General features: G+C 39.8%; 1 protein-coding gene across 1 annotated transcript; it reads right to left on the bottom strand.

The window, feature by feature from the left end:
* Positions 1 to 1,930: 1,930 nt before the first annotated feature.
* Positions 1,931 to 19,888, bottom strand: CDC23 (cell division cycle 23). Its single transcript, XM_056854510.1, has 16 exons — positions 19,743 to 19,888; positions 19,111 to 19,183; positions 17,779 to 17,916; positions 16,778 to 16,820; positions 9,787 to 9,892; positions 9,464 to 9,596; positions 8,952 to 9,129; positions 8,756 to 8,853; positions 7,803 to 7,884; positions 7,197 to 7,350; positions 6,851 to 6,970; positions 6,096 to 6,171; positions 5,515 to 5,576; positions 5,070 to 5,148; positions 4,381 to 4,500; positions 1,931 to 2,107 (listed from the first exon to the last, which is right to left on the bottom strand). The coding sequence occupies exons 1-16, from the start codon at positions 19,868 to 19,870 to the stop codon at positions 1,937 to 1,939; spliced, it is 1,761 nt and encodes a 586-aa protein (XP_056710488.1). The 5' UTR covers positions 19,871 to 19,888; the 3' UTR covers positions 1,931 to 1,936.
* Positions 19,889 to 24,906: the final 5,018 nt, after the last annotated feature.

Below are 24,906 nucleotides of genomic sequence, written 5' to 3'. Positions count from 1 at the left end.
TAAATGCTACTGTTTTTTGTTTTGTATTTTTAAATGCTGCCACAACTTGTCTTATAATTCTTTTCTTTAACTGCAATTTTTATCTTAAGGTTCACTAATTGTTCCTAGTTATCTTCTGAAGCAACCGGTCTCTTAATTCTATTTGTACTATGAGAAGAATGCGGAGGAGAAGAAAGGTCAGCTGTAAAAGTTTTTTGTGAATATCTTAAAACAAAAGGATAGTTCTGACAATACAGCCCACCTCCCAGGCTTGTGTCTAGCTTTTCCCCATGAAGTGCCATTTTATGTCTGGTTGGTGACTAGTGGGGATCTATTAAAGAAGAGATTTGGTTTTTATACCCCGCTTTTCTCTACCTTAAGGAGTCTCAAAGTGGCTTACATTCACAATCCTTCCCCTCCCCACAACAGACACTTTGTGAGGTAGGTAGGACTGAGAGTTCAGAGAGAACTCTGACTAGCCCAAGGTGTCACCAGCAGGCTGCATGTGGAGGAGCAGGGAATCAAACCTGGTCCTCCAGGTTAGAGTCTGCTGCTCTTAACCACTGCCCCATGTGGGCTCTCTCACAAAGTTTGCAGTGGCCTATCCATCCACTGATGTAAACTGATTTACAAACAACAAAATAAAATTTGCTTAAAGAATTGTGGTCCTTTTTATTAATAGGTCTGATTAATCTACCCATTATAGGTTACCTTGTGGTGGTTCTTTCCCATACAGGTGGCTAGTAGAAAATATGGTTAAGTGCCTCACCCAGCCACCAATGACTCCCTCAACACAGGGCGGGAGGGGGGGTGAATGATGAAAAGCAGCACAAAAATGCATCAAATCAATAAAATACGACAGACCATCGTAACCTCTCCATCTGCTTCACATGAAAAAGCCATATTTGTTTCACAGAAATAGGATAAAGACACTGATAAAAATGTGATGGCAATAAGGCTGCTTAATTCTACTAGGCAGTCAGCCATTAAAACGCACACCGAGTCTTCGTTCTGTATCCTTGTTGGGTGCTGCAAAGCTGTACCATTGTTCTCCTACACTGGTCTGCGGCAGCTAAGATTGATCACAACCATTATTTTAGTTTGCAAGATCATATTCAGCTCTACAACACATCAGTTCCTGGTTCAGGGGAAGTGAACATGGTTGCTCTAAAGTGTTCCTGACAGGCAAAAAGGCAACTGAAATGTTTTGCCTCTCCAGAAGCAGCTGACCTTTCTACAGCCAGTGTACATGGAAAAAACAATGACAACATTGTACCAGTAGCTTAAAGAAATGCTGATAGATCATCCTTTACTTGCATTATCACATTAGGCTGTGTCATTAGGCTGCACAACAGCTTCAGCACAGGCTTAATTCCTATGCAATTGCTAGCTTCCCTCCCCACATCCATGCCCTCTTACATTGGTCCCAAATGCATTTGTTGTCCACAGAAACAGCATTGCACTATGACTCTTCTTCTCCTCTCACACCTATTTGAATGGGTTTTTAACCTTCCAGCTAGCGAAAGGCAGCTGCTCTGCTCCAAAACTGAGAAGCACCCAGCAAATGGATGAGGGGTCATGACTTATTTCTTTTGTGTCATTTAGTGTAAGGCACTATTTACCCTCCCAATGAGAACCAATCTGTTTATGCTGAAGAGATTGTTTACTCATGTGGTTATGATGCCTTGAAAAGGGATATAGTGAAGGTGACAAAGGCAGAGTAGCAATTCCAACTAAATTTCAACACAGAGAAAGAAGTCTCTTACACTGACGTACTCCATACAGAGGACCAGTCTGTGCCACTCATCTTTGACTGGAGCAGTACAACAGCTATCCTCAATAACTGCTTTCAGCCCTCTGATGAAGACAGCACTCAAACTGAGACCCTTCCCTAGAGAGATGGTGTCAAAGTTTTCAGCTGGACTACCCAGGCCAACTCATAAGAGGCAGGCACCATTTATGGTGTAATGTTAGACAAGTTTAATGGAGACACATGGCGTGTTGGAGTATTGTTAGCAGACAGCGAAGAAGGGAGGAAAAAGGGCGTGGCAATCTCTGTGGATGACGTTTCCCCTTGGTTGCGTAGCTGTAAGATTTGCCGCAAGAGAGCCTTCCCTTCTTCTCTTGTCTAGAGGAGAAAGAAAACTACATTTACAAAAGGATAAAACTCATAACAAAACAGGTTACATGAACTTTTCCTGAGCAATACCAGCTCTGTTGCTTATGGTACAAACCTTTTTTGTTTTAGTGGTGTTTGCTATTTTATATTTTACTGGTAAATACACTGCAAATCACCTTGGTCATTAGGGATTAGTAGAAAGCTTGTAAATGTTTAAACAATCATATTTCTGGACTCCAATACGGAGTCAATGATTTAGATTTAAACAAGCTACTGGCCTTTACTTTTTTTGTGCATTTCTTAACCAAAAAATTTGCTTGAAGCAGCTTAGAACACAAAAATACATTATGAACAAATAAAGCTGATGTCAATCCAATCAGAGCAACCTGTCAGACAGTAGGAAAAAATAGCATAGAAACATGAAAGGTTGTAAAAATTAATGGAAGGGGTTAATGGAGGTAATCTTTCACCACCTTTCCCTTCTTCAAGCATGGTGTAGGGGGAAAGGGCCATGTCTCAGTGGTGGAGCCAATGCTTGGTATGTGGAAGGTCCCAGGTTCAGTCCCCAGAATCTCCAGTTCAAACAACCAAGGAGTAGGTAATGTGAAAGACTCCTAACTAGAGAGCTGCCAGTCAGTAGACAATACTGACCCTGATGGACTGAATGATCTGATTCAGTATAAGGTGTGTAGTAATTAGAGTGTTGAACTAAGAACTGAAAACTCCAGGTTCAAAATTTCCACTCTGCCATGGAAGCTTGCTGGGTGACCTTGTACTAATCTCTTTCTCAGCTGAACCCACCTCACAGGATTTTTGTGAGGATAAATGGTTATGGGGAAAACAATATTGTAAGACAGTTTGGGTTGTCAAGAGACTAAGCCACTTTCATAGTCTCTTGTTCAAACTCAAAACTTTGGTTCAGGCATGAGGCCTGCAGAACATGGAAAATTCCTGTTCTCTGAGAATCAAGGTCAAGGTGACAGTGACTCAGAGTGAGACCAGGGAGGATGGGAGGCAGACCAAAAGTGCAAGGGTGTCTCTTCAGCCCTAACCGTTTCAAGGCCACCCTAAGCGGCCTACACATTCCATCTAGTTAATGCAAGAATTTATGGGAGCTCATTAATTGGATCAGATGTAACTGTACAACACAGATACTAATGGGCAATCTCACCTGATTGGTTACATCACTTGGCCAGTAACACCAATGGTCAGTGGGTTACATCACTGCATCTACATTTGATTGGCTAGCCTAAATCATGCCAGCTCAGGCCGTGAGACATAAACCAAAGATCCTTTATTCTAGTTTTAGTTCTTTTCCCAAGGCCTTGCCTTTGGACACTTTGACAGGGGTGAGTCAGGACTGCCGAACACTTGTTGATTTTGGACTTTGAAACAATCTTGGATTTTGCCTTGCTAAGTACCCTCTGGATTAGATTACCATTGTATATATCTAGGATTAGCTATCTAGTTATGTTTTATTGTCACTGTTCTTTGTTGATTGCATATTTCTGTACATCCTTTTAACAAACCCCTTTAATTATACTATAAAGTGATATTACATATCACTTTAATTATATTTTGGTGTGTTCTTGAAGTCAGGAGGCTTCAATCTGAATCCAATACGTTGGCCCAAGTTGGCTACTGCTACGTAAGTAACTTGCGCTGGGACTCACCTTGTGAGTGTGCAACCACACAGGGTTGGTTTCTTGCTTAGATCTGGGAAGGGCTGGAGGCTTGGTCCCTTGGTCTCTGGCTGGCTAGGTAGTCAAGGGGACTGATGGCAGCGATACCTGAGGCATGTGGATTCACACTTCCTCCTTTCGCTTTGTTTGCCCCTTGCCCAAACCCCCCTCCTAGTGTGAGCCCACCAGGCAACGCTATCGAGAGGGTGGTTTTGTGACATGGCTCCCCACTAGGGAGAGCACCAGAGTATAAACAAGTAGTCCTGAAACTCCTCTATGAGGACTGGGAGAGCCTCACTAACAAAAGGAACCAATGATGGGGTGCAGCAGTAATGGGAGAAGGGGGAAAATTGGTCAAAGGTCAAACCCTTGGTCAAAGGGAGTTTCCCAGCAAGGAAAGGCACCATTTCCCCCCCCCTTCCTACCATAACACTCCCAGTCCCTGTGACATATGCAATTACTGTTCTAACCACACCTGAATAGCCTTTGTATTATTGAGAATGATGTCAAGATGGTGACAAAGTTCACTATGGGTAACACTTGAAGGAGACAAAAGTTTCAATTGTAAAGTCATCTGCTAAAGACACAATGAGAACTCACATCATTGAATGCACAGCATTTCTGGGCACAGGCTGAAGCTTCGTCCCACAATTTGCACTTGAAGTAGTATTGTGCCAGATAGCGGAAGGCAGTGCTCACTTCTAGGTGCTCCACTATCTCCTAGAGCAGGAGAAAGGCATTTAAGTTTTGTCTGTAGTGGAGGTGGAATTCAAACTCAAGAATTAGGTAGGTCCCCACAGATAATCTGAAGCAACAACCATAAACTCACCATAATTCAGATGAGGACAATGTGTCACAAGCACATAGCAAGGATCAGAAATATGTCCAGAGCCCAATGATTTAGCTTAACTGTCTATTTAATGGTGTGGGGTGTTTAAAGTCTTTTGATTAAAATAAACTGTTTTTCTTAATTTTCTGTTGACTGAATACAAGCAAAAGGTTAAATATTGAGACTACAAAGAGGTAGACATGTTAGTCTGTTACAGTAAAATAAAATTCCAGTGGTGCCTCAAAGTCTTAATCTTTATCACAATATGAGCTCATACTGAAATAAATGTTAGCATTTAAGGTACTACTGGACTTTTGTTAAATATTGATAAACACAAGTAAAAGGTTTAAATAATCCACACAAAATAATAATTAGGTAGATTAGGCTCACCCAGAATTTCACCCCTGGGCCATATATCCTTGTCTCTTTAATTCCCAAAGTCATGTAAGATCTGACTCACCCCACAAGAATAGATGTCTTGGATGTATTTGATATAGCACTGAGCAGCTTGTTCTGATTCACTCATCTGTTCATGCAGCCTAAAAGGCGGTGGGGGGGGGGGGAGGTTGTCCTTGGTTATATGATACACACAGCACCTGCTCCCACCCACCAAAGCAGAAACTATCTATTACTTGCAGTATGGAGTTTACAGATCTGAACTCTACATCTCATTATAAGGCAGAACTGAGCCCACAGAGTTTGTCAGATATGACCCTCCATTCATAGACCCAAATAGTACTTTACACTGTTAAAACACTACAAATGCTTGCGTTTGCCTCACCAAAGTATTTCCAAAAGGCTGCATTCATAAATTCAGCTGAACAGCATACATGCTGATATTACCAGAGACCTATCCTGCAGTCCAACACAATTAGAAACAGTAAAAAACACTATTCACTACTCACTTTGCTAGTTTCACCAACGCCATTTTCTCAACGTCTCCCACAGCATATGCTCTCCAATAACACTGTCAGAAAGAATAGTCAAAACAAATGTGAAGTGACTAGTCCAGAATAGAGACAACGTTCATACCTATTCTCTACTCTCCCCTTCCATCAGAGGTGAAAGAATAAAGCATATCAGAGACACCTTAATACTAGAATTGTTCTGCCGTTGCTGCTCCAATATAACTTAAAGAGTTCTAGGGGAGAAAACTGCATCTCACTGTCCTTTTCAGAACTCTAAGGACTGCAGCCAACAAGGAAGCCATCTGAATGACCAATCCCTGTCACACAGTGAGATCATGGAAGTTTATAGACAAAGCATCCATTCCATTTCAGGAATTACCTGATGAAGGATGCCAAAAAACTAGTATTGTGACGTATATGTTCAGCCATCTAAAGTTACATTAAACTAATTCATTCTCAAGAGAGAACACTGAGAGTATCTGAAATACTGGATGTAAAAATCTATTCCAGTTAAGGCCCTTGCAATTAATGGCATGAGGTCCCACTTGTTCCTTCACAGTAAATCTGAGCCTTCTTACCTTTTTAGCTTCTACCAGCTGATTTAATTTCTCATAACATTCTCCAAGAGCAACCAGCATACGAGAATCATTTGGCCTGCAAAAAACAGAGAACAGAGTTGACAAAAGACCCAACAAACTCAGAACTGTAACGTCATCTTAGACTAACCTACATCTCAGCCCAAAATTCATTAATACACCAAGTTTTCTCTTCTATGTCCCAATACCAGAGAGTAAAAGATCTAAAATTTGGCACCAAAAAATCCAAATTTTGTTACTTGAACAAGTTATTCTGATTTTAAGCGCTTTCTCTTTCTTTAACACTTGGATTCCCTCCCCCCCAATGTAATTATTGATTCATGTTTATTCCACCTTTCTCATAGACTCAGGATATCTAACAAAAAACCATATACTAAAAACTTAGTGTATTGGAGTCTGGACACTGCCTGCAAGAAGTATGAAGATGATTGGAGTTTTACTATGGGCCAAAGTCTTGCTACAAAATGAAAATCAGGGTATTGGTTTTCTTTTAATGACAGTTAACATTTTCTGTCTGTTGAATCAACAGCAAGATTTTATGAATGGTAGACAGCCACAGTAAGGCGCATCACTAGCACTATTAGACGCTCCAAATAAAAACCTCAGATATTCCAAACAGATGTTCCAAATAAAAACCTCAGTTAGTTCGTAGCAATCTGACTCCACACCAACAGTGGTAGCTGTGGGAGGATTGAAATGTGGCTGGTGAAAAGTATAAATATATTGGGCGGTTTTACCTGAGTTGATGAGCTCGTCGATAGTAATAGAGGCAGTAAAATGGCATCTTGAGGATCTCATATGTTTGCCCCAGACCATACCATGCTCTGTAGTCTCTTTTGTTTACCTCTATGGCGTGTCTGAGGAGGGAAAGTCACAGGACTTCTTTGAAAGTGTAAGGTACATGGCACTCATGGAGACAGACAATTAAATGTACATAATGGCCTGAATCTGTAAGAGGGCACAAACAGATTAGTCTGCAGAAGGAACTTGGAAAAGAGGAACCATGGGGAAACCATTGTTAAACCATTCCCCACCCTCGGCAAAAGCCAGAGCTAAACACATCTTCTGCTCCTCTGTACACACCTGTATGCCTGAATAGCTGCTGATGTGTTCTTCATTTCCATGTATTCATGCCCCATGAGAGTCCATGCTCCAAGATACCGAGGATTCAGTTTCAATGCTCTCTGGAAGTAGAGGGCTGCTTTCTCATGCTGGGAGCGCAAACTATAGTAGTTGCCTACAGCAAGGCAAAATTGCCAGTGAACATAAAGCAATATGTTTAGAGCCAGCATGGTGTAGTGGTTAAGAGAGGTGGTTTGGAGTGGTGGACTCTGATCTGGAGAACCGGGTTTGATTCCCCACTCCTCCACATGAGCAGCAGAGGCTAATCTGATGAACTGGATTTATTTCCCCGCTCCTACACATGAACCCAGCTGGGTGACCTTGGGCTAGTCACACACTCCCAGCCTCACCTACCTCACAGGATGTCTGTTGTGGGGAGGGGAGGGGAAGGTGATATTAAACTGGTTTGAGTCTTCCTTAAGTGGAAGAGAAAGTCGGCATATGAAAACCAACTCTTCTTCAATGTAGGAGCTGGACTCAACAGCGCTACTAACACATCATGTCACAAAAGGATCAAGTAACTTCCTCCAATCCCCCTTCAAACAAGTGAGAAGAAAAGTCCCTCACCAATCACACAGCAGGTCTCAACACGGTACTTGTCAATCTCACACAAGTTGTGAGCCAAATAGCTCAGTTCAGGCTTCATACTCTAGTGGGAGAAAGGTAATAAACATGAGGACAAGGGGATGGAATCATACCCTTCCATGGGCAGTGAAGGACAAACAGTACTTCATGTCTCAGATGTTTGGCATTTAGTAAGGTTTATTCCACTAAGTCAGCATTTTGCTCCCAGAGACACAGAACTGAGCTGCAGAACCTTCAAAACCGCAGGGACCGCTATTCAAAATGAGGCCTAGTGAAATAATGCTGTCATCTGCTCCTACTGGGTGATAAAGCACAAGGATAAAGCACAAGGATAAAGCACTGGAAACACTAGGATCAAATAGAGACTACATTATAAACTAATATCAGATATCTCTTATAATGTAATGTTACTTTTAAGGTGAAGCAGCTTAGTCACGTTACTCTATTATTTAAGTGCAAACAAAAAAATGATAAAAATATTAGTGAATTGGGAAGTCTGGAAGTCATAAGCAATGTTTACCACCAACACTTCAGGCAATTGCCTGAAACACTTACAGTGCCATAATAAACTAATCCCAGGAAGTAATGTAACGAATTATGGTTTCTTGGTGCTGTTTGATCTCTCCATCAATATTTCGCTATAGTCAAAAATTTCCTGTTAACCCGGTTAAATGTATCTGTTGGGGTCCAACATATCTGTATGCCCAAGCATTTACGTTTGCAGTCCTAAACTCACTTAATAGGAGTTGTCCTACTGAACTTCAAAGGAAACACACTTGGAATCATGTTGTTAGTGTCCTATACAGTTATAAACATTCTGGAGATATAGACTAACAAATTCGAAATGCAAATTATTGTATTATGGTTCATTTATGACTGAGGTAAGGTAGGTATGATGCATTTCAGGAAAACGTAGTCAAGAAATCTATACTTACCCTGACATAAAGTAGATTAGAGAAGGTGTCCATGTTTTCTATCCTGTAAGGATCTTGCTTTCTTAGTTCATTGAAGATGGACAGAGCTTTATCAATATCTGAAGAAAGAAAATCACACACTGCAGTAAGAGCAGCAGAGGGGATTTTTTTCCAAAAAAATATAATATTACCCAGACCTGAAGTGGGGTTCACTGACCTCGGATATTGTGATAGGCCACTGCAATCTGGGAGATAATGTAGGTGCTCTTAGAAAAGCCTGCATCGATGAGACTCTGGTACTTCTGCAAAGCCTCTTCTATCAACTGAAGCTCAGTATAAATGTGTGCCAGGAAGAACTCCTTCATCCAGGTATCTGGCAAGGACAGGAACTTCAGCTGGCAACAACCACCAAACAGAAGAGGGACACACGGAGAATATTACTGGAGCAGCCCCCAAGAACAGCAGGAAAAGCAAAGAACGGGGGGGGGGGGGGAGGCAGTTCCAACCACCCAGTCACTTGAATAGACCCAGAGAAAAAATGAAGAGGAACGACTGCAAGTTATACTCACCCACCAAAGATCTGCATGCCAAACTGAATGTTTTTTGAACCAGGAATATAATCAAGAACAATGCCAACCATAGCACAGTTAATGGATCTTGGGCCAAAGTGGGGGGGGGGAGAGAGAGAGCTGAAATTATTACCACCACCCTGAATAATCCACAAATTACCATCTCTTTGTCTGTGATCAAGTTACAAAGCTCCAGCCAGGCTCCCCAGTGCAACGGCAAAACATGGGTAGCTTCAACAAACACATCAGTGGCTTCTTTCACTAGATCCAGCTTTCGCAGCACCACTCCATACCTGGTAGGGTGCAAAGAGTGAAAGAAACACAACCAGGCTAGAGTGTGTGCATGCTAGCACTGTGCTCTAATTTGACATTTTGCACACACCAAGAGAAAGCCCTTCTTCTTTCACAACCCCACCTTCATATATTGATACCAAAGTACAGCACTCTCCACACTGTATAGCAAAGCAGATCTTTGATACTTACAGATAAAGGCCAAATCCATCCAACTCTCGTGCTTTGTGTTTCTTGCTAAGCTCTACCCGTAACTCTCTTAGAATTTCATTCTTTACCTGTCCCTTCTCTAACGGACCTGTAAGGAAAGAAATCAGCCTTCTATATCACACTGACACCTACAAAATTTAAATGTGTATAGCATTGACACATACTGAACAGATCTTGAGGTTAGAATGAACAGCTACAATAACCCAAGACAATCTTTTGCAGACAAAGTCATAGATTTCAATTCACTGATCTCTACATTTAGCCCATACAGATGAATTCTGTTGGTCTTCCATGCTTCACATCAGCCCCATTTGGTATTTGTACTTGACATTATTTGCTCTGTACTTCTAAGCCAGACATTCAAAATCTTCCATGCAAAATATACATCATTATTGTAAACAAACAGGCTTAAAAAACATAACCTGTGAGCAGAGCAAAAATGTCCCTGGTCACATTTACCTCAGGTGATCCCAGGCAATCTTAGAAAAAAATAGTGAGCAGCTATCCTTATGTAAGTAGTTTTTCCAAAGCTCATAATACTAGTACTGCTTTTGTGAACTATTTTCATTAGAATGCTGAATGTGATCATTAAAAATTAATATGATAAAATACAGTAATACAGATCAGAGTAATGTGATACAGTGGTGACAGCATCAAGATTAGGATGCAGATTCAAACCCCTGCTCAGCTATCAAACTCGCTGGATGTCCTTTTGCCAGACATCCTCTCTTAGCCTAATGCACCTCATGTTGTTCTAAGGACAAAATGATGGGAGTGTTACAGACTTTCATTTTTAGTCTTTCGGCTGCTTACTCCCCACCATACTAGGGACCCCAGCTAAGGATGCTAGGAGTAAGATCTGTTTTTTTAAAACTTACTCTTTCTGATTCTCTGCCTCAGGACAAATGTCAGTAGCTGCTAACACCAGAATAATCTTATTGGGTTTGCTCAATATTGGATCAGTACTAATACTGGTCCAGGCTGCTTCTGGTCAGTCCCTATATTCCCCTAATTAGAATATAAACTCAAGCGAGCCCATATGCTTGCCTGAGGAAAGAGGCCTGACTTTACCCCTCCCCTTTATCCTGTCTTTGTTCTGTTTCAGAACCTCTTTTCAAAGTAAATAAAGCTGGTTAGTGACCAAACTGTATTATTCTTAAAAGTTCTCCCACCGCAAACCAATCATACTAACTAAACCAAGCAAACTAATCATACATAGTAGAAAACACAGATATTTGGGAACAACAATTTGGGTTCAAGGCATAACACCTTGTTGAGAAGTGTTCTGAGGCTTGTCCTAGAAGCTGCTAGACACTTGACTTGTCTAGCCCGAACGTGCCTATGCATACATCTTTTTTTTATTAATTTTTTATTATATTTTCAAACATACAAAAAAATATTACAAAAAAAAATGACAATATAGAAAGCCAGATAATAAGAATGATCTATATAAAAAGTTTTAAAAACGCCGAAATACATTTGTTACATTCTTATTACATTTATGCTACCCATTTTTTTCCCACCACCCTCCACCAGTGTGCTCCCTCCCACCACCGTGTTGAACTTCCGGAGAAGTGTCTAAACAGTTTATTCAGTACATTATTTTAACAATAATCTAAGTTATCAAAAAATTGAATCTACAACTCGTTCACTATATTTGTAAATTCATTTTTGCCAGCTTGTCCCAGAATGCAAAGGCTTTTGACCACATAGTTTTAAATTCTTCCACATCCTTCCCATGAAGGGAGTCTGTTAATTTAGCCATCTGCATGTGTGTTGTGTGTGTTAAGTGCCGTTAAGTCGCTTCCGATTCATGGCGACCCTATGAATGAAAGTCCTCCAAAATGTCCTATCTTTGACAGCCCTGCTCAGATCTTGCAAAGTGAAGGCCGTGGCTTCCTTTATTGAGTCAATCCATCTCTTGTTGGGTCTTCCTCTTTTCCTGCTGCCCTCAACTTTTCCTAGCATGACTGTCTTTTCCAGTGACTCTTGTCATCTCATGACGTGACCAAAATATGACAGCCTCAGTTTAGTCATTTTAGCTTCTAGGGTCAGTTCAGGCTTGATTTGATCTATAACCCACTGATTTGTTTTTTGGGCAGTCCACGGAATCCGTAACACTCTCCTCCAACACCACATTTCAAAGGAATCTATTTTCTTCCTATCAGCTTTCTTCACTGTCCAGCTTTCACACCCATACATAGTAATAGGGAATACAATGGCATGAATTAATCTAGTGTTGGTGGCCAGTGACATATCCTTACACTTAAAAATATTTTTCAGCTCCTTCATGGCTGCCCTTCCCAGTCTCAATCTCCTTCTGATTTCTTGGCTGCAGTCTCCCTTTTGGTTGATGGTGGAGCCAAGGAATAGAAAGTCTTGAACAATTTCAATTTCCTCATTGTCAACCTTAAAGTTGTGTAATTCTCCTGTAGTCATTACTTTTCTTGTCTCCTGTAGTCATTACTTTTGTTGTCTTGATGTTCAGCTATAGTTCTGCTTTGGCACTTTCTCTTTTAACTTTTAGCAGTAGTCGTTTCAAATCTTCACTATTTTCTGCCAATAATGTAGTGTCATCAGCATATCTCAAATTATTAATGTTCCTCCCTCCAATTTTCACCCCACCTTCATCTAAATCTAATCCTGCTTTCCTAATTATATGTTCTGCATATAGATTGAAGAGATAGGGAGATAAAATACATCCTTGTCTGACACCTTTGCCAATGGAAACCATTCCGTTTCTCCATATTCTGTTCTAACCGTGGCCTCTTGTCCAGAGTACAGATTGTGCATTAAAACGATCAGATGTAGTGGCACACCCATTTCCTTTAAAACCAGCCATAGCTTTTCATGATCCACACAGTCAAAAGCTTTGCTGTAATCTATGAAACACAAGCTGATTTTCTTCTGAAATTCTCTCGTTTGCTCCAGTAACCAGCGTATATTTGCAATATGATCTCTAGTGCCTCTTCCTTTTCTGAAACCAGCTTGAACAGCAGGCATTTCTCGTTCCATATAAGGTAACAGCCTTTGCTGTAAGATTTTGAGCATCACTTTACTTGCATGAGAAATTAATGCGATGGTCCGATAGTTGCTGCAATCTTTGATGTCTTCTTTCTTGGGAATTGGAATGTAAATGGATCGTTTCCAGTCTGTGGGCCATTGTTTTGTTTTCCATATCTGTTGGCATATTCTTGTCAAGATTTTGATGGACTCCGTTTCTGTGGCTTGGAATAGCTCTATTGATATCCCATTTGCTCCTGGTGATTTGTTTCTCCCGATTACTCTCAATGCAGCTTTCACTTCACTTTCTAAAATTGTAGGTTCTTCTTCAAAAGATTCATCCGCATATATAACCATAATTTTTCTCTCCAGTCCTTAATTAGAGGTCTATTTGCTAGCTTCCAGGATTTTGCAATAATAATCCTTGCCGCTGCAAAACTATATTGACATATAACTATCTATTCCTATTCATATTATCTTTAGGAATTCCTAATAAACAAACAGCTGGGTCCATATTTATTTTGATATTAATTAAATTATTTGTCTCCCTTACTACCTTTCTCCAAATCATTTTCTCCAAATCCATTATTTCTATTAAACCCTATTAATTTATCTTTCTTAAATATATCCTTTAATTTATAATACATAAACCAATCTCCAATCTTGAGTTCTTCTCTTAAGAGTCCAAATATCACCACTAATCTCAATAATATCCCTATAATTACCTATATCCAAATTAAGCTGTGTTCCCCTTTTCATAAATGCCTCTATAGGATTAATCCACCCTGGTGTTTTAAGTTCCCAGCATCTTTTATACCTTTTCCAAATCTGTAACAAGCTATTCCTAACAATATGAGAGTTAAAATCTCTGTTTACTTTATCTTTATCATACCATAAATATGCATGCCAACCAAATCTAATATTAAAACCTTCCATTTCCAACAACCTAGTATTCTCTAATATTCAATTCCTTAACCAACCAAAACAAGCTGCTTCATAATACATTCTTAGATCTGGAAGACCCAAGCCTCCAGTTTCTTTTAATTCAATTAAGTTGTGATAAGCTATCCTGTGTCTTTCTTTTCCCCATAAAAAATTCAAAATTTCCTTCTTCCAAACTTTAAAGATCTTTACTCCTTTTATAATCGGCAAGTTCTGAAATAAAAAAAGCATCTTTGGTAATACCATCATTTTGATTACTGAGATCCGTCCCCATAGTGATAACGGAATCTTCTCCCACTGCTTAAGATCTTTAACAATTTGTTGCCAAATTTTTACATAATTATCCTGAAATAAATTAAGATTATTTGGGGTTAACCATATTCCTAAATACCTAACTTTAGATTCAATAGTAAACCCTGTTTTTTTAATTAATTCTGTTTGTTGTGATAGAGTCATATTCTTTACCAAAATCTTCGTTTTACTCCTATTTATTTTAAATCCTGCAAGCTTTCCATAGACCTCTACAATGTTATTCCATTTTTCCATTTGGCAATTGGGATTAGTCAGAACACACACTAAATCATCTGCATATGCTTTTACTTTACAATGATTTCTCCCAATTCTTATACCTACAATATTATCATCTTGTCTAAACTTATTCAATAATACTTCTAAAACTAAAATGAAAATAAAGGTGAAAGAGGGCAACCTTGCCTGGTGCCCTTTTGAATTTCTAATTGTGGTGATAGTACTCCGTTAACCATAAGTCTAGCTGTTTGTTGAGTATATATACTCTCAATTGCTGTTTTAAAACCAGTACCCAATCCCATATATTCCATTTTCCCCCATAAATTTCCAATTTACATTATCAAAAGCTTTCTCTGCAGCTAAAAAGATCATAGCCATTGGGGTTGGAGTATACTCTGAATATTCTAATAAATCTATCACCGTTCTAACATTTTGACTAATCATTCTACCAGGTAAAAAACCAGTTTGATCTTCATGTATATAATCATTTAATACCGTTTTTAGCCTTGTGGCTAAAATATCAACAAATAATTTGTAATCATTATTTAATAACGAAATAAGCCTATAATTCTTAACTTCCAGTAAATCTGTATCCAATTTTGGTATTAATGCTATATTTGCTTGATTCCAAGTTTGTGGAATAGAACCATTTTGTAAACATAAATTCATAACCTTCAATAAGTGTGGAGATATCTGTTCTTCAAAAGTTTAGTAATAAAATGCCGTGAATCCATCTGATCCTGGTGATTTATTTAATTTACTTTTACCAATTGCTTTCTTTAATTCCTCAGGGGTTATAATTAAATCTAAAAAATCCTTCTGTTCCTGTGATATACCTTTCCAATCAAATTGTTTCAGATACACATCCATTTCTTTATCTGAAGCTAGTTTTTCTCTATACAAATTTTTATAATAATCTACAAATGTCTCCATTATTTTCTGTTTATCAGTTATTGTTTTGCCTTCTTTCCTTATTCTATTGGCACCTTTTTCTCCCTCTGCTTAATCTGCCAGGCTAACAACTTGCCAGGTTTATTAGCATGATCAAAAAATCTTTGCCTATTAAACATAATAGTTCAAAAAATCTTTGCCTATGCATACATCTTGAACGGGTTAAGAACAAAGAACTGCACCCCAGATTTTCCTATTCATGGGCTCCCCGCAGTTTGGGAGTTCCCTTCCTGGGCCAATCAGAACTTGGGATATAGATCAAAAATTCCCTCTGAGAAGAATTTTGAGCAAATCAGTTCAAAAGTACAGATGAAAGGTTTGTTGCACTATTCACCAAAATTAGTGTCATGGGTAAACCAGAGTGCTGGGTGCAGAAAGGTGAAGACCAGGAATACTTAATCAGTGCCAGTGCCAGGATGACCGAATGGGCAAAATCAGTACGTCAGTTCTACTTCTCCTTTTCCTCATCCATCAGAGGAAATGGGAATGTAGCTTGAGTTCTTATTGCCCACTTCAAACAGCCTGGGCTATCCGAAAATTGTAACTATTGGTCCATAATAGGGAGAACCACATATGCTGCCCTGAGCTCCTTGGAAAAACGGTGGGGAAGCCATTAATAATATAATGGCTTAGGACAGTGGTACTCACTCCACAGCTTGGGGAGAGCCACATTAGTACTTAGCATTAATCAAAAGCCACATTTATTGCCATCACTGGGATGAATCCTGCATTTGAGATAGATTTGCCGCTTACCTGTTCTTTTGTCAATAGCTGTTCCAAAGTGGGAACCACCTACCAATCATAATCCCCACTAGCAAGGGCCCCTTGCCTACTTTTCTGAAACATGGAGCAGGGGCCATGTTGAGGAACAGTGTTCAGAAGAGCCACAGGCCACATGTCAAAAAGCCACATGTGGCTCCTTAGCCAGTGAGTGAGTATCACCAGCCTAGGATAAACATCTTGTATTTTAATGTATTTTTTTAGTTCAAGATCTTTTAATATAAATCTTTATCTGTTATTAAACTAAACATATATATTCTCCTGTTTGTATGTCTAACCCCATTCTGTCTGTTACTAAAGTACCTGAGAAGCTTACAAAAGATTGCTTACAAATCATGCTCTATCAATCCCACCCTTCTTAGAATCACTGTTTTCTGATTTTAAACATGTGCTTATCTCTGTCAAGCACACCAAACAACTTGCAAGCATGACAACATCTTGTCTGATCCAAGTGGGACAGGTCCATTTTACTATGGTTTGTTTCTTTACTAACAAGAATTAAGTAAATAGACTTGCATCAATGTAGCTGGATCTATGATAGCTGGAAAATGAGCAAAGTGAGGCACAGATGCATTGCTTCTAGTTTTTCTTCCCCCTGTTTCAGTCTGCTGTTGTGTCACATAACCTTGTACAATGCCACACCTGGCATTTTGTCAATTCCTAGAATACTAGTGCAGCAGGGTAGATTCTTACTGCTACAATACCATAGCATATAGGTTATGACATGTATCAAAACCACATTGATGAAATTTTTATTTTAGTTCCTTACCTAGACTATCCACCGTTTCATCATCCTTCTTTTTTTCACCTGACTGCACAAAGAAAAAAGTAAATTTAAGAGAAAGCAATATCCAGTGATAAGAGCTTTTCCAAAAAAAATGGAAATGGAAAGTACCGGTATTAAGGGAAATCATCTGGTGTCCTAAATGAAGCGTGATCTAATTTAGCATGCTGATTTTTTATTTATATTGAGTAAATAAATTTTAAATGTGTCTCATGTTAATTTTATGTACCCACAGTAACACATTCTTCATATGAAATATCTGATTAGGACAAAAAAAATCTAGCGCGGTTTAAATGTTATTTTCAAACACATTCAAGCATGGGGAAATAATTTTTATTGGAATAATACTTGTAAAAATGTACAGACAGTACATATACTTCCCTAACACTATTTAAATGTAAGTTGGATGTGGTTGCCCATTCATCTGTTTTAACAGAATTTAACTCTCATCCTCAGAGGTCACTGGGGCAACTCACAGTTACATAATAGATTGGCAATTACAATATCCATTCCACTATGTGAGAGGAGATATCAAAATCAAAGCTAAAATTATCAGTTATACCTTACCCATGTAGCCCCATCAACAAAATAGGCATGTACTCCTACATGCAATTTCTGGGATTAATAATCTGAAAGTCATTAATTACAAATCTGAAACTGCCAACCAAGCCTAATATTGTATGGGCAATAGCATTCATTAATTGTTATTAATGTTATGAAACAATGAATCTTTAGAAATGGAAAAATTTCCATGGAAAAATAAAGCACTGGAAAAATTTCCATTTCTGCCCCACATCTCTAACAATTTCATAGCACTGTATATTAGTTGTGAAACTCACCCAACTACTAGAAACAAAAAGGAAGAAAATAACAGGATTAGCTGCCTAGATGTTGCTACAGAAAAAAAAGAAAAACCTAGAAATCAGGGTCCTTGATAAAAACAAGAAAAATAAAAGAAACCAGATTGCTTCACCCTATTGGCTCACCAAGTATCTGGAATACATATACAGGAAATAGGCCTTCTGACTCTTGCAGCCTCGTAGAAAGTAGGCAGCCCTGTCATATTCTTTCAAATCAAAGTAAGACTTAGCAAGTGTATAAGCATCCAAATCACGAGCATCTTCCTAAGGAAAGGGGGAAAAACACCTCTTATATTTCAAATGAAATGGTCAGAGTAAGATACCAAATGGTTTCCTTTGACTTCAAACAAGAATATCCTCACATCAAAACTTAAGGGGTGCTCCAATTATATCACACCAAATCCCCTTATCTGGAAAACAAAGTTTGAGCTTCTACACAAATAATTAACAGAAAATTAAAATTCAGTTGTTGGTGTTTGTTGTTGACTTAAATCTCAAAGAGCAATCAGATCTAAGGAAAAGACCATTTGGATCTAAGAAGCAAAATGCTTGCATAAAATTAGAGATCCTTACTAATGACTCTCATTTCCAATACTACTAAGGATTTATAAATTAATTGATCTTTAATCTTTCAATTGCACCTACAGGTCTCTAACATAACTACAAACACCAACAAATTATTTATGTATTTCTTTTAAAAGGTTCTATGCCTTCTCCAAGCAGGTTAGGAAGTAAAATATAATAAAATACAATAATAGTTGTTAACAATTAAAATCCAGCTAGAGCATAAAGCAGTACAAAACATTAAGCATCTTAAAATAAGTCTCCTAAAACAGATCCCAGGCTAAAAGACTACAGGAGTAATACTAACCTCTTAATTAAAAGCCTAGATAAATATTTTGGCCTGGCACCTGAAAGAGAGTAGGGTAGGTGCCAGGTGAGCCTCAAAAGGAAAGGCATTCCACAAGGAGGGAGCCAGCACAGAACATAACCTGTCTCTAGTCACTACCCACCTCAACTCTAAAGGTGGGAGCACAGAAAGCAGGGGTTGTAAGGAATATATTAGCTGGTGAGCTGGACAGTACCCTGGCCCAATTTTCAAAAGCACATGGAGTTTATTATAATTATAGTATAATTATTATAATCTAATTTAGATACAATCAGAGCATGCATCACCATGGCCAAATGAAGACCAAATTAACTCAGTGTTAAATAAAAATGTGCACATAAATGTAATATGTATTAAGTCTTCATGTTTCTCCTTCCTTCCACAGACAAGTCACCAATCAATAATCTGAGTTTTGCAGAATGAGTTGGTGGCACAGAGACTATTAGTTTATTTCACATTATTGTTTTAACAACCATCACAGCTTAAATTTCAACTTCTCAGTGCACAATAACATGACAGGGTGCAGTGAGTTTGGACTGTTACAAAGAACTGTTATTGACTATCCATACCTCTGTGAGCACAGGAGGAGGGGGCAATTCATTCAGTGGCAGTGGGTCCAAGGCAAAAGCCAGCTCTGATGCCCTGAAACAAGAGATTTCACTATGTTAGACAGCACCACATTTCACAATCCTGGTTCATAGTAACTTATTGCACACAGACACACATTCTCTCCCTATGAGAGTAGAAAAGGGCAATATTTTCTGGTAGGGTATGAGCTTTCGTGAGCTGAAGGGAGTCTGAAGAAGGGAGCTGTGGCTCACGAAAGCTCATACCCTAACAGAAAATATTCTTGTTAGTCTTTCAGGTGCTACTGGACTCTTGCCCTTTTCTACTACTGCAGACAGACTAACACGGCGACCCACTGTGAATTATCTCCCTATGAGAGGCAGGATGCTCTCACTCGTACCACAGTGGTGCCATGTGGTACTTCCACGGGCCCAAAGCCTTGATGAAGACTTGCTGATCCAACCCTTAGACGACCATCACTCTGCGTCCCCTAAAAGCAGACATCTCACTCTCACGATATTGCACGCTCCTCGACGTTCTTGGCCTGCAGTGCCCCAGTAAGTTTAGAACAGGATTAAGAACATGCATCCAAGAAAAAAAGACGAGAGCGTCACTTCACGCAACCCAGCCTCACCACTTTCCACTATGCTGCAAACCGCGCTCTCGACTTCGTTCTGCCACGTCCAGCAGCTGTTTCTTAATGCCGCGCAGATCGGAGAAATCCGCGCTTACGGAGCCGGGCCCAACTGTGGCCGCCGCCATCTTTCCAGGGGCACCAGTTCCAGCCAACCAGAGCCGGCCCTCCATCTCGAGACACCACTCAGAGCGCGCGAGACGTAGAGCTCAGCTCCTATTGGACAACAGCTTTTTGTTCCTCCCGAGATGAACGGGAGCAAAAGAATGAGAAAACGGTGATTGGCTGAGAGGTGACAGCGCTGGGAGCGGGCGCGAATACAGTGGGTTTGGATCCCTGGAAGGTGCTTTTTTTGCTCTGCTCGATTCTAGATTATAGGTTGGGAGTACATTCAACAAGGCAGAGGCAAGCAAAATAGTCAGTTTCAACATATTTGCCAAGAGAGACAGAGAATACTTTGTGGATAAGGAGTAGGCTTGCCAGGTCCCTCTTCACAACCAGCGGGAGGTTTTTGGGGTGGAGCCTGGGGAGGGCGGGGTTTGGGGAGGGGAGTCTTCAATGCCATAGAGTCCAACTGCCAAGCGGCCATTTTCTCCAGGTGAACTGATCTCTTTCTGCTGCAGATCAGTTGTAATAGCAGGAGATCTCCAGCTAGTACCTGGAGGTTGGCAACCCGAATAAGGAGACAGGAGGTTATGTTGGTTATTACATTTTTGCACCCTATCAATGGGTGGGTTTCTTAGTAAGTGACTATGGTATTTTGTTCCACTGTGCATGTAAGTATGGTAGTTCAGTCTTTGGCGCTGTGAATGCTTGTGTGTGTGTTAAGTGCCGTCAAGTCACTTCCGACTCACGGCGACCCTATGAATGAAAGTCCTCCAAAATGTCCTATCTTTGACAGCCCTGCTCAGATCTTGCAAATTGAAGGCTGTGGCTTCCTTTATTGAGTCCATCCATCTCTTGTTGGGTCTTCCTCTTTTCCTGCTGCCCTCAACTTTTCCTAGCATGACTGTCTTTTCCAGTGACTCTTGTCGTCTCATGACGTGACCAAAATACAACAGCCTCAGTTTAGTCATTGTAGCTTCTAGGGTCAGTTCAGGCTTGATTTGATCTATAACCCACTGATTTGTTTTTTTGGCAGTCCACGGAATCCGTAACACTCTCCTCCAACACCACATTTCAAAGGAATCTATTTTCTTCCTATCAGCTTTCTTCACTGTCCAGCTTTCACACCCATACATAGTAATAGGGAATACAATGGCATGAATTAATCTAGTGTTGGTGGCCAGTGACACATCCTTACACTTAAAAATATTTTTCAGCTCCTTCATGGCTGCCCTTCCCAGTCTCAATCTCCTTCTGATTTCTTGGCTGCAGTCTCCCTTTTGGTTGATGGTGGAGCCAAGGAATAGAAAGTCTTGAACAATTTCAATTTCCTCATTGTCAACCTTAAAGTTGTGTAATTCTCCTGTAGTCATTACTTTTCTTGTCTCCTGTAGTCATTACTTTTGTTGTCTTGATGTTCAGCTATAGTTCTGCTTTGGCACTTTCTCTTTTAACTTTTAGCAGTAGTCGTTTCAAATCTTCACTATTTTCTGCCAATAATGTAGCGTCATCAGCATATCTCAGATTATTAATGTTCCTCCAATTTTCACCCCACCTTCATCTAAATCTAATCCTGCTTTCCTAATTATATGTTCTGCATATAGATTGAAGAGATAGGGAGATAAAATACATCCTTGTCTGACACCTTTGCCAATTGGAAACCATTCCGTTTCTCCATATTCTGTTCTAACTGTGGCCTCTTGTCCAGAGTACAGGTTGCGCATTAAAATGATCAGATGTAGTGGCACACCCATTTCATTTAAAACCAGCCATAGCTTTTTATGATCCACACAGTCAAAAGCTTTGCTGTAATCTATGAAACACAAGCTGATTTTCTTCTGAAATTCTCTCATTTGCTCCAGTAACCAGCGTATATTTGCAATATGATCTCTAGTGCCTCTTCCTTTTCTGAAACCAGCTTGAACAGCAGGCATTTCTCTTCCATATATGGTAACAGCCTTTGCTGTAAGATTTTGAGCATCACTTTACGTGCATGAGAAATTAATGCGATGGTCCGATAGTTGCTGCAATCTTTGATGTCTCCTTTCTTGGGAATTGGAATGTAAATGGATCATTTCCAGTCTGTGGGCCATTGTTTTGTTTTCCATATCTGTTGGCATATTCTTGTCAAGATTTTGATGGACTCTGTTTCTGTGGCTTGGAATAGCTCTATTGATATCCCATCTGCTCCTGGTGATTTGTTTCTCCCAATTGCTCTCAATGCAGCTTTCACTTCACTTTCTAAAACTGTAGGTTCTTCTTCAAAAGATTCTTCTTGGAAAGAATCATTTATCCTTTCATCTCTCTTGTATAGTTCTTCAGTGTATTGTTCCCACCTTTTCTTTATTTTGTCCTGTTCAGTTAATGTATTTCCATGCTGATCTTTCAGCATGCCTAACCTTGCTTTAAATTTCCCTTTGATTTCTTGGATCTTGTGGAACAGATCTCTTGTTCTTCCTTTTTTGTTGTTCTCTTCTATTTCTTTACACTGGTTATTATAATAGGTCTCTTTGTCTCTACGTGCGAGTTGCTGGAACGTTGCACTTAGACTTTTGATTCTATTTCTGTCACCTTCTACTTTTGCTTCTCGTCTATCTCTGGCAATTTTAAGTTTCCTCAGACATCCATCGAGGTTTTTCTTTTCTTTTGGCTACAGGAATAGTCTTTGCACATTCTTCCTTGATAATATCTCTAGTTACCACCCATAGTTCTTCAGGTTTACATTCACTTGAACTCAGTAATGCAAATCTGTTCCTTACATGGTCTTTAAACTCTTCCGGAATATTGCTTAGATTGTATTTCGATGCTATGAATGCTTTGGTATTTTTCTTAAGCTTTATCTGGATTTTCGATATTAACAATTCATGATCTGTACCGCAGTCGGCTCCTGCCAAGAGAATAGAGCTTCTCCATCTTCTGCTTCCAATTATATAATCTATTTGATTTCTATACTGGCCATCTGGTGATGTCCATGTATACAATCGTCTATTTGGTTGCCTGAAACATGTGTTTGCAATGAACAGATTGTTGTCTTCACAGAATTCTACAAGGCGTTCTCCTGCTTCATTCCGTGCTCCTAGCCCAAATCTGCCAACAACATTTGATTCTGCTTTGTTTCCTACTTTTGCGTTCCAATCACCTATGATTATCAGCATATCTTGTTTAGGCTTATTTGCTGTAGTGTGTCTATTTTTATTCTGCCTATTTTAGTTGCTCCCTCTCAGCCTAAGCAACCTCACAGGGTTGAATTAATACTAATTTAATGTAATATGTCAGAATCGTGACAATTACCACATTTGTTTTATTGTTTATCTGGTTTAGCCTGCTGCACACAAGAGTCCCCTAGAGAGAAATGTGTCCTCTTCCAGTAAATTCTATATTGTTCCATGTTGAATGTGGACCCTTTCACTTTTTATATAGGGACTATCCAGCTGGCCAGACAACCAGGCATTATTTATTTGTTGAGCACTTAAGGCTGTTTAAAGCACAATACAAAGAAAACTACAACAGGGCCATGCCAGTGCAAATTAAAAGAAAGATGCAACATAAAGGAGGGAGCAGAAAAGGGAAAACAGGAAAATATACAAATGTCAGAGTCGTTTTACATCAGAGGTCCCAACCTTTCTGAATCCACAAGCACCTTTAGAATTTGGACACAGTGTGGTGGGCGCAGTCACAAAATGGCTGCCACAGGAGATGCAGCCAGCCACAAAATGGCAGCTACAGCTTATCTTTAGTCACACAGTGAAGATTCTTGTGCTGTCATGGCAGCTGCAGAGCTAATCAGATCTCCGGTGCTCAATCAGAAACCTTGCTGGGCAAAAGCCCCACCTAGGGTTGGCAACCCCCTGCTGAGGGTGGGGGATCCTGCCCCCCCACTGATCAGCTGGCCAGCGGGGGGCCAGTGGCAGCAGGGGAGTACTACACTAGGGTCTCAGCATCGTGGCCAGCAATGCAGTGATGTCACTTCCAGCAGGCACCAGAAAGGTTGTTGGCTGGCACCATGTTGGGGACCCCTGCTTTACATTATATGGAAATAGATGATGGTCTTTCTGGAGAATTGTGTTTTTCCAGAATTACTTCGGATAATTCAGTGGGTTTAACTGGAAACTCTAGGTGCTTTATCAAGGCTATATTTGGTCTGTGCTCTGGATCTTCCTTGATAGCTAGACCTAACTTGCAAATTTTATATTATGCCCCACCTTTTTAAACACTTGGGGTTTTGCCACAGCTTATGACTGTAAAAAAATAATTAATTCAAGGGCTACAATCAAACTTCAGAACTGACAAAAAAGAAAGCCAATTCAGTCAATATAAGGCTAATTTTATAATGCCATTGGGGTATCTGTGTTAGTCTATTGCAGTAAAAAAAGCAGAAGTCCAGTGGCACCTTAAAGACTAAGATAGGACTGCCAACATCCAGGTAGGCCCTGGAAGTCTCCCAGAATTGTAACTGATCTCCAGGCTACAGAGATAAGTTCCTCTGGAAAAAATGGCTGCTTTGAAAGGTGGACTCTATGGCATTATACCCCACTAAGGTTCCCCCCCCCCATCTCCAGGCATTTCTCAACTAAAAGTTAGCAAACCTAGCATTAAGAACATTCCAGTATGAGCATAATGCCAGTTGCAGTCATAATGCTATTCAGTTGCCTTTCAAATAGCATATTGTAGTAAAGCCGTATATAAATCACCAGAGCTTGTGTAACTGTTCATATCCGTACTGTCAAGGAAAGGGAATGGTAGGTCAGCCTGTTGCACCTGCTAAAAATGGTCCAGAAACATTCCCGAATGGTAAACCAGTGTGTCTTCAAAGGAATTGCAACCCAACTAGCACTAGTTACATTACATACCAACAATACTGTCTTGTCTGGATTAAGTTTCCATTTATTCACACCTGCCCTGTTTTCACTGTTGTCAAGTACTTGAGTTCAGAATCTTAACTACTTTAGGATATATGAAGTGTTCTACCTGCTGCACAAAATCTTCCCTTGGTATCAATCTGGCCATATCAATCTTCTTTTAAACCCATTGATTAGATATAGCAGGAATATATGGCTTG

Source organism: Euleptes europaea, chromosome 1 (genome assembly GCF_029931775.1).
Source record: "Euleptes europaea isolate rEulEur1 chromosome 1, rEulEur1.hap1, whole genome shotgun sequence".
Lineage (NCBI taxonomy): Eukaryota > Metazoa > Chordata > Lepidosauria > Squamata > Sphaerodactylidae > Euleptes > Euleptes europaea.
This window is presented reverse-complemented; position numbering and strand designations above follow the sequence as displayed.